The sequence below is a fragment of the Notechis scutatus genome, chromosome 13 (assembly GCF_049901735.1).
Source record: "Notechis scutatus isolate UNSWTSFEM ecotype Mainland chromosome 13, rNotScu1.2, whole genome shotgun sequence".
Taxonomy (NCBI): domain Eukaryota; kingdom Metazoa; phylum Chordata; class Lepidosauria; order Squamata; family Elapidae; genus Notechis; species Notechis scutatus.
Genome location: NC_142021.1, coordinates 3,168,773 through 3,179,124, shown reverse-complemented (window position 1 = coordinate 3,179,124; position 10,352 = coordinate 3,168,773). Strand labels below are relative to the sequence as shown.

General features: G+C 46.0%; 2 protein-coding genes across 3 annotated transcripts in view; both read left to right on the top strand.

Annotated features, from left to right (window-relative positions):
• The first annotated feature begins 1,198 nt into the window (after nucleotides 1–1,198).
• Nucleotides 1,199–10,352, top strand: part of LOC113431766 (uncharacterized) — a 39,790-nt gene continuing 30,636 nt past the window's right edge. Inside the window, exon 1 of the mRNA XM_087942668.1 lies at nucleotides 1,199–2,173. Coding sequence (XP_087798794.1) covers nucleotides 2,115–2,173 — 59 coding nt within the window. The 5' untranslated portion in view covers nucleotides 1,199–2,114. The remainder of the gene's footprint in view (nucleotides 2,174–10,352) is intronic.
• LOC113432036 (acidic phospholipase A2 2) lies at nucleotides 4,724–8,863 on the top strand. 2 transcript variants are annotated; one of them, XM_087942670.1, is made up of 5 exons: nucleotides 4,724–4,933; nucleotides 6,514–6,688; nucleotides 7,907–8,034; nucleotides 8,534–8,682; nucleotides 8,823–8,863. In XM_087942670.1, the coding sequence occupies exons 1-4, from the start codon at nucleotides 4,900–4,902 to the stop codon at nucleotides 8,653–8,655; spliced, it is 459 nt and encodes a 152-aa protein (XP_087798796.1). In that variant the 5' UTR covers nucleotides 4,724–4,899; the 3' UTR covers nucleotides 8,656–8,682; nucleotides 8,823–8,863. The 2 variants fall into 2 exon arrangements, with proteins under 2 accessions (XP_087798796.1, XP_087798795.1); XM_087942669.1 differs by having other exon boundaries at nucleotides 8,534–8,863.

Genomic DNA, 10,352 nt, shown 5'->3' with positions numbered 1-10,352 from the left:
AGTTCTGTAGAACCGGTCTGGACTGGTAGAATCCCAGCCCTATGTAAGGTTTGTGTGTGAACCCAGCTGTTGTTCTTATGTTTGGGTGTTTTCGGTGAAGCCAGGTAACCAGAAAAACTCTGTAACTGCTTACTTAGTCATTATTATTACTGTTATTATTATTGTTATTATTATTGTTGTTGTTTTTGTTGTTGTTTTTGTTGTTATTGTTATTGTTATTATTATTATTATTATTAACAGTTATAATGAAACACAATCACTTTTAATGGAAAAATAATGAAACACAATCACTTTTAGTGGAAATCTTAGCATATAATCAACGTGTGCATAAGCTGCCTATATTTATTATGTATGATAATAAAAGGAAAACAAAACTAGGTGTGTGTTATTCCTTAATTTGTTTAATAAATGAAAAGCAAGTAATGCTGATTAATTGGGACTGAGAACACACGTTATACACCATTTTGTGATTAGTTGATATTCAGTACAGGGTAGATGTGAGGAAAACAACCACTGCATGATAATTCATAATATTTGGATGGGGTGTAATCGACACACGCTTGTATTTCAGCTTTCAATATCTGTGGAGATTCTTTGTCATCCAGGTCACAGATATCCCAAAGGTGCCCTTTTTTTCAAGAGGCAACTGGATTTTCTGGTTTTTCTTTGAAGACATTTCACTTCCCCTCCAAGAAGCTTCTTCAACTCTGATTGGATGATGGAGAATGGAAGGATTTATATTCCTTGCGGACAGCTGGTCATTTGCATTTAAATTTAGAGAGCCGTTGAGGCCACCTGGAGGTTACTTTGTATCCTCAGGCTCAAGTTTCTTCTGCTCTAACTGGATAGTGGGGAAGGGAAGGATTATGAAACCCTTCATAATGCAAGGAATAGAAACCCTTCCATTCCTCACTCTCCTGTCCGAGCTGAAGTAGCTTCTGGGATGAGAAGCGAAACGTCTTCAAAGAAAAATCAAAGAAGCCCAGTTGCCTCCCCCAAAAAAGCCCCTTTGGGTCTGCCAAAAGGACTGTGTTGTAGACAGGAGATTGTGTTCTGACCTCAGCTTCCCCAAAAAGCACTAAGCAGACCCTTTTTGTCCTGGCAAAACCCCTTTTATGAAACGAAGGTGAATTTCTTGCATTCACATTCAGCCAAAGGCCTGGCAAACAGTCTTTCAAAGATGTAATGAAGAGCCTCATCTACCTTGGAGAGCTGCCAAGTAAATATTTCCAAACACAGTGCTGACAAGGAAGGTCTCAGCACAGAGTCTCTGAGATGCACAGACAGATCTTCACACCTCTGCAACGAACGAATTGTTTCCAGCAAAAGCCCCCTCCCCTTTTGCTCCTCTTTTAATCCCTATGGGAAGAGCCATTCACCGTACACCTGTGGCGTTAATCCCATGTCAATCCTGAGTTTTTAATTGTTCTTTTCTTTTGGCAGCTCTGCACATGCGCAGGCTGGGAAGAGGCTCCAGCTGTTCTGGTGCCCCACTGATCTCCGACTCCCAAGGCAGCAGATGACTGCCAGCCCACCCTGTCTCCATCTCTGCCTCTGATGCAGAGCCCTCATCTGAGCCTTCCTCAGCCTCCAGGACTGGCCCAGGTTCCTCCCAAAACATCCTCATTGTCCGACTCTGCACCCACATTTTTTGAAGGCAAGCTCTTCTACTCATTACTTGTCCTCACTGTTAGGAAGTTTCTCCTTAATCACACATATAAAATTAACATTACTGTGTAATTATATATATTTATTTATTTTATAATTGAACTTAAAATTCTACATTTCATTCAGTTTGATTATCTGAATATTGAGCCAGTGCTGTCCGAAGGAATTTCTGCAGTCACCTGGCTAGCATGACCTCGCAGAACGCTGTTCCCTTCCAACCAAAGTGATATCTATTTATCTACTTCCATTTCCAGTGCTTTCAAACTGCTAGGTTGGCAGGAGCCAAGCTGGGGACAGGAGCTCACGCCGTCACGTTGTGTTTGGGTCTCAAACCTTTCCAGCTGACAAGCCCAATATCTTAACTACTGAGCCACCATGCCGACGAGATCATTGCCCTATGTAATCCATGCCCTTCATTCTCCTGCCAGGCAGAAAGATTGATCGGTATGGTAAACGTGGACCTGAAACAGGCCTCATCTGGAATGCCACCGGTCGGTCCAAAGAGGTGAGAACATCACGGAGGAGACAGGAGTGCAGCTAAGTCGGCTTTTTGAGGGGGGGCCTTGAAAAACTGGCCGGCAAGGGCACAGCCTGCATATAATTTGGGAATAAGCGCTCGGTTTTGTTCTGTCAAGCCTAAGAGATGTTTAAAGGGGGTTTGTGAAATTGGGCTTTGTCTGTCTGTTCAGCTTGTCTGTCGTGGCTTCCCACTTTTTTTCAAAAAAGAGTGTTAAGTAAGAAGAAGGGTACTAGGTGGAGAATGAGCTGCAGGTAGCACTTCAAGGCAAATCCCCTGCTTGGGTTCTCTGGGATGCTGTCTGCGGTCTGAAAAGGAACAGGAGGAATGTTAGGACCTCAAACACCTAAAGAGGGGAGAGGATTTTATTGGTAGCTTGTCCAAGAATGGAAGCCTTGTTCAGAGAAGCCGGGAGGGGGGATTCCAATCTTTCTTGATCTTAATAATGAATAATCTTATCTTCCTCTTCCTCTTCTTCTTCTTCTTCTTCTCCTCCTCCTCCTCTCCTCCTCCTCCATCTTCCTTCTTGTCTTCTTCTCTTTCTCCTCCTCCTCCTCCTCCTCCTCCTCCTCCTCCTCCTCCTCCTCCTCCTCCTCCTCCTCCTCCTCCTCCTCCTCCTCTTCTTCTTCTTCTTCTTCTTCTTCTTCTTCTTCTTCTTCTTCTTCTTCTTCTTCTTCTTCTTCTTCTTCTTCTTCTTCTTCTTCTTCTTCTTCTTCTTCTTCTCCTTCTTCTCCTTTCTCCTCCTCCTCTCTTCCTTCTTTCTTCTTCTCTTTCTTCTTTCTCTTCTCCTCTTCTCTTCTCTTCTCTCTCTTCTCTTCTCCTTCTTCTTCTCCTTCTCCTCCTCCATCTTCCTTCTCTCTTCTTCTTCTCTCCTCCTTTCTCCTCTCTTCTTCCTGCCTTCTTTCCTCCCTCCCCCTTCTCTTCCTCCTCCACCACTGTCCTTCTCTTCCTCTCCCTTAGATTTAATAAAACAGGAGGTCCCTACTGCAATTTCCAAGATTCTGTGTGTGCCCCTAATTCTCATATTAAAGTCTTGATTGATAACAATCTAATCCTTGTCTGATCACGCCTCGTCTTCTAAGAGGACTTGGTTCTCTCCTTGACTCTCACAAACTCTGGTTTATGCTCTGCCCCTCTTTAATTTTCCCCCTTAAATCATTTTAAATAGGGAATAACTTGGATTTCTTTGGAACACTCCAGAATCTCTGTTTCCTCTTCTAGGGACACCACTAAGAGATCTTGCCCAAGTGGATCATAGCCAAATGCCAACCAAGCTACCAGTTCTCTGGCTCTCAACCCTGAAGTGTTTTCCAATCCAAGGAGCTTAAAAGAAGATTCTAAAGAAAACAACAACCCGGATGTTGATTCTCGCTCAACAGGATCCTGAACCTCTCTTGGCGGACGGGGAAGATGCTAAACAAAGGAAAGTTCTGTGCACCATTGGTAGCCCTGATTGTGATTGTGATTGTGATTGTATGGGAGCCATGTCACACCTCTGAGCAAGAGGGAGAGGGGAAGCCCAAAAGGCAGGTCTGCTCTTTGTGCTTTGGATGCAAATCACATCCCACAGAACAGATTAACAGAGCTTCGAAAGGGACCCTGGAGGTCTTTTAGTCCAACCCCCAGCTCAAGCAGGGAGATAACATTCCAGACACTACAGAAAGAGGAGAGAAAGAGTGAAGAGAGAAAGAGTGATGAGAGAATGGGAGGGAGGGAGAGAAAGAGTGAGAGGAGAGAGAAGAGAAAGAGTGATGAGAGAAAGAGATAGAGGAGAGAAAGAGAGAAAGGGGAGATAAAGAGAAAGAGTGATGAGAGAAAGAGGGGGAGAGAGATAAAGAGAGAAAGGAGATAAAAATTTTGAGTTTTGCGTTTCAAGATATTTTGTTCTATTCAGAGGACATTTCCAAAACATTGAACCCGGAGGCAGAAAACCTGCACCTTCAGTGATTCCTCCAATACAGGCTGATGGGAATTGGAATTCCACATTGCCTGGAAAGGATGTCAGTGACCATCCCAGTTTTAAATCAGAGCAGATTTCCGTTTCTTCACAAAAAAACAGAACATCTTCTTCCAACTCTTGAAGAAAACTGGCGGATTCTTGCAAGCAAACAGCTCTGGTTTTATCTCCTTCCTGGACGGAGTGCTGAAGGCCAATAAAACCATCCATCTCTTATCTCCCATCTTAGCTGGGGCCAAGGTAACGCCAAGGCTATAAAACAGTGGTTCCCCATGTGGGTGGTACCGCCCCCTGGGGGGCAGTGGGATGCCTTAGGGGGGCACCAAGAGGCAAGGGGGCCAGCAGGGAGGGCTAATAGGCAAGGGGGGCGCTGGAGGTGGGCCCCTCGCAGGGAACAATTCAGGAGTGGGATTCTACCAGTTCATTCCCGTTCCCAGTAGTTTGGAGAACTGGTAAAAGGGGCCCCTGGCTGGCCCTGCTCCTCTCCACACGCTGCTCCATTTTCCTGCTCAGTCAGTCCTTATTGCGCATCTGAAACATCGCACGCATGACCACCCTGCCACGCCCACAAATTAGGCCACTCCCACAGAAACAGTTGTTAAGAGATTTGAATCCCACCCCTCGGTGGGGGGCACCGAGGATGGGATTATAGCACCAAGGGGGCGGAGGACTGAAAAAGTTTGGGAACCACTGCTATAAAAGGCTGAAATCGCCAGGTATCGAAATTCATCTTGCTTGCAGCTTCACCACTGACAAAATGTATCCTGCTCACCTTCAGGTCCTGTTGGCAGGTAAGTGGAGATTTTCCAGACCCAGTAGATCCAAAGAATCCATTCAGGGATACGGCAGGCTTCGCTTGCTGAGTGGTTTCCAGAGGTTGTGTGAAACACCTGCGTGAATTGTTTCTTTACTCTTGCGAGGATAGAGGAGTTCGTAGAATACAGGTGAGCAGGAGGGCAAAAAAGCAAGCTGGTTCATTGTAGGTTCTGTTGAGAACTGTGTATGTGTGTGAGAGAGAGAGACAAAGAGACAGAGAAAGAGAAAGAGTGAGACAGAGAGAGAGGAGAGAAATAGTGGAGAGAAAGAGGGAGAGAGAGAAAGAGAGAGAGAGAGGAGAGAAAGAGTGATGAGAGAAAGAGGGAGAAAGAGGAGAGAAAGAGTGATGAGAGAAAGAGTGATGAGAGAAAGAGGGAGAGAAAGAGGAGATAAAAAGAAAGAGAAGGGAAAGAGTGATGAAAGAAAGAGGGGGAGAGAAAGAGAGAGGAGAGAAAGAGGAAGAGGAGAGAAAGTGATTTGTGAAAGAGAGGAAGAGAGAGAGGAGAAAGAGGAGAGAAAGAGTGATGAGAGACAGAGAGGGAGAGAAATAAAGAGAGAGAGGAGAGAGAGAGGAGATAAGAGTGAGGAGAGAAAGGGGGAGAGAAAGAGTGAGAAGAGAAAGAGAGGGAGAGAGAGAGGAGATAAAGAGAAAGAGGAGAGAAATAGTGATTAGAGAAAGAGAGGGAGAGAGAGAAAGAGAGAAAGGAGAGAAAGAGTGATAAGAGAAAGACACACACAGAGAGAGAGACAGAGACGAGATAAAGAGTGATGAGAGAGAGATGGGAAAACAGATGCTCCTTCACTCAACCAACATCTCCCTTTTATAAGCTGAGAGATCCGTGTTGTACAAACTCAACCCATGTCATAGCATCACAGAACAACAGAGTTGGAAGAGGCCTTGGAGGTCATCCAGTCCAACCATCCATTCCCTGTGCACTGTACGGAAACTCCTCAATTTACAACGACTATCGGGGACCAGAATTTCCATCGCTAAGCAAAGCGAATACGCGAAATGACTGGTGTCCGATTTTACAAGCTTGTTTTGGGCTTGTTAGTGCAGTTGTGAAAAGGAACCACAAAGTTCTTCCGTGAACCCAACTTCTCCTGTTGACTTCACCAGTCGGAAGCCGGCTGGGAAGGGGGAAAACGGCAAGCCGCGGTCTGGTGCGCATGTACCGGCCTAGGAGACAGATGTCTCGATCCTCCAAAAAGACGGAAGATTCACCCAGAGCAGTGCTGTAGCCTAGAGGTAGAGCTCTCGCCTCGTAATCAGGAGTCTGTGTGTTCAACCCTAGGTAGAGGCAGATATTTCCCTCTCTCTCGGCACAATGAGAATATATCTGCTGAAAAAAACTCCATGCTGGTGACAGGAAGGGCATCCAGCCAGTAAACATTCTGCCAGCTCCATTCAGTTGCCCAGACTCCACCCCGCAAGGGATTACGGGCTCCTGAAAAGGAGAGGATGCTTCACCCAACCGTCACTTAGCAGGGAACTGGATTTGGCTGCTGGATATTTGGGAAACGCTAATGCTGATCTTCTTGTGGTGTGGTGCAGTTTGTGTCTCCCTCTTAGGAGCCTCCAGCATTCCTGCGCGGCCTCTCAACCTCTATCAGTTCGGCAACATGATTCAATGTGCCAACCATGGCAGGAGACCTACCAGGCATTATATGGACTACGGTTGCTACTGCGGCAAAGGAGGTAGCGGGACACCGGTAGATGAGTTGGATAGGTAAGGCCTCACCTGGGGATCACAGAACCTAGAATCCTAGGGTTGGAAGAGACCTCGGGGGTCTTCTAGTCCATCCCCTCCTGCAAGTGGCAGGAGATCCTCTAACGTTCCAGACTCCCTTTGGGCTTAAAGGGATCATAGAAAGAAGGACGGAATAATTAAACACAATACTAGAGTTGGAAGGGGCCTTGGAGGCGTCTAGTCCATCCCCCTGTTCTGGCAGGAAAGCCTAAACCATTTCAGACAAATGGTTGTCTAATCTCTTCTTCAAACCTCCAATGTTGCAGCACCCACAACGCCTGGAGGCCAGTTAATTGATCTCACTGTTTGGAAGTTCCTCCTTAATTCCAGGTTGCTGCTCCCCATGATCAGTTTCCCTCCGTTGCTTCTTGTCCCGCCTTCAGGGGCTTTCGGGGAATAGGTTGAACCCCCTCCTCTCTGCGGCAGCCCCTCCAATATCGGAAGACTGTTACCATGTCACCTGTAGTATAACGGATCCTCTATCGTCCTTTGACAGTTTGCAGGTGCAAGAGAATCGCTTGGATGAAATGGCACATGGGAAAGACCTTGTTAGACGTGGTGAGGAGATGCTATCTAGGGAAGAGTCAGATAAGAGAGGGCAAATAAAAAAAAAAAAAAAAAAAATAAAGAAATAAAAATAAAGAAAGGGCAGAGATCGGAGATGTATAAGGGGTGGAGAAAGAGGCTCCGAAGGGATCCTGCTTAGTTTCTAAGAAAAGGAGATGGCGGGAAAATTGTACTTTTGCATTAGCAAGGTTCTGCTAAACTAGATTTATAATGAAGCTCAGAGAGCACCGAGGACCCCACAATCTTCCTCCTCCTCCTCCTCCTCCTCCTCCTCCTCCTCCTCCTCCTCCTCCTCCTCCTCCTCCTCCTCCTCCTCCTCCTCCTCCACTACCTCTTCCTTCTTTCCACAAACTCCCCTCCATCCTAGCACTGATGGGTCACGAAACACCCGCAAGAAAATAACCAAGTTCAGAGAGCACCAAAGACCCCACAGGACCCTCCCCACCTCCTCCACCTCCTTCTTCTGCTCTCTTCCACGATCCCCCCGCCTTCCTAGCACTGATTATATTGCCTAGTTGGGTCATGAAACATTTGTAATTAAACAACCAAGCTCAGAGAGCACCAGTGAACCCCTCCCACCAACTTCTCACACCTGGAGAGGCAGCTCTAACTCTTCCTGCTTTTGGCCAGGTGCTGCAAAACACATGACGACTGCTATGGTGAAGCCGAAAAACTTCCTGCATGTAATTACATGATGAGTGGCCCCTACTACAACACCTATTCATATGAATGTAATGAAGGCGAACTCACCTGCAAAGGTAAATATCACAAACCCCAACCAACCCGTCTTTCTAAGACAGGGCCATGCAGGAGCAACTCTGTAGGCTGTCCTGAGTCCCAGGCTTGGTTGAGCCTTTGCTGGATGATGATGTCATGAAAAGGGCTTTGGGCAATTCCTATTATAGCTCTAGCTGGAGGAGGTCTTTGTTATGTAACATATTCTGGCCCAGGCCTTAATGGCCCACCCATCAACAAAGGTGGGGGTGAGTTTCTGCTTCTGAGTTTCTACTCTTTTTAGGGGAAATATTCTGCCTTTTTAATATTTCCTAGGATATTTCAATTTTCTAGGAGAGGGGTGGGTGCTACCTTCCTACAGGGGTGTCGTTGTGAGAGCACAATGCAAGCTCTATCCCTTTTCGTCTAGGCGCGCAACTTCACAGCGGGTATTGAAAAGACACAGGGCTGCGTCTCGCAATAGTGCAGCGTTTGTTTTGGTCATGCCTCCCCCGAGGTTCACCATTTCCTTCTTCCCTCCAGATGACAATGATGAGTGTGGAGCTTTTATCTGTAATTGTGACCGCACAGCAGCCATCTGCTTCGCCCGAGCCCCTTACAACGACGCGAACTGGGATATCAACCTCATTGCACGTTGCCAATGATATTTGAGAGGCTTCAGCGCAAGGACTGTGGCAGTTACTCACCTGCGCGTGGCAATTCTATGGACGGGCCTCTATTAGATATATATATATATATAATAGAAAATTATATATATATAATAGAAAATTATATATATATATATATATATATATATATTTTAAAACAAAAGGAACTGTTTCCTGAACAATAAAGTGAGGTGCCGATACCGGATTAGGTTTTCTGCTCCGTTTTCTCTTATTTACAGGAAGGAAAGTCCTGTGTTGGGTATTGGAGGCCATGACTTATCCTCAGAATCTTTTGCAAGGTTGTTGCATTATTATTTTTTGGACGGGGGCTGTGAGATTCAGACATGCTCTCTCTGTGTGTGTATGTGTGTGTACGTGTGTGTGTGTGTGTGTTTGTGTGTTTATGTGTGCAAGAGAGAGAGGGAGAGGGAGAGAGGGAGAGAGAGGGAGGGAGGGAGGGAGAAAGAGGGGGAGGGAGAGAAAGAGAGGGAGCGAGAGCGGGAAGAGAAAGAGAGAGTGAGGGAGAGAGAGAGAAGGAGAGAAAAAGAGATAGGGAGAAAAAGAGTGGGAGGGAGAAAGAGGGAGAGGGAGGTGAAGAGAAAGAGACGGGTAGGGAGAGAAAGAAAAGGAGGGAGGGAGAGAAAGACAGAGAAGGAGGGAAAGGGGGAGGGAGGGAGGGAGAGAAAGACAGAGAAGGAGGGAAAGGGGGAGGGAGTGAGAGAGAGAAAGAGAGGGAGGGTGGGAGGGAGGGAGAGAACAGGGAATGCAGATGCTCCTTCACCCAACCAACTTCTCCCTTCAAAAGCTGAAAAATTTAGCTCCCTCGCTAGCTCCAGGCACTAGGATCTCCATGTAGTCCTCAACTTAGTGACCATCCAAAGTTACAACAGCACTGAAAAAAGAGACTTACAACCATTTTTCAGACTTCCGACCATTGCAACATCCCTACGTAATGTATGTTCCGGTGCTTGGCAACTGACTCACACTTACGACGGTTGCAGGGTATCTGGGTCGCGCCTTTTGCGACCTTCTGAGAAGCCAGATTCACTTAACAACAGTGTGGCCTGCTTCACAACAGTGGCATCCCAAAAAAAGCTAATAAACTGAGGCCAACTGGGTGGTGAACTAAACCTGAGCAAAACCACGCGTTGAATTCTGGGAGTTGAAGTCCAGAGGTCTTGAAATCTCCAAGTTTGGTTGCCTCTCCTTTAGATGTTGTTGACCTGAAGAGAAGAGAAGATAATAGAGAGAATATAGAATAGAATAGAATAGAATAGAATAGAATAGAATAGAATAGAATAGGGCAAAGCAATAGACGCAATCTACATAGACTTCTGTAAAGCCTTTGATTCAGTGCTACACGACAAACTACTCCTAAAAATAAAATCCTATGGTATCTCTGGACAACTGAATAACTGGATAGAAGCATTCCTGTCAAACAGACAACAAATGGTCAAAATCGGGAGCGTCCTATCAAATCCAGTACCTGTCAATAGTGGTGTCCCCCAAGGCAGTGTTCTAGGACCAACTCTCTTCATACTCTACATAAACGACCTCTGTGATCATATTAAGAGCAATTGCGTTCTCTTCGCTGATGATGTAAAGCTGTTCAATACCACAGACAATACTGCTACCCTACAAAAAGATCTTGACTATGTATCTGAATGGTCAAACAAATGGCAACTTCAAATATC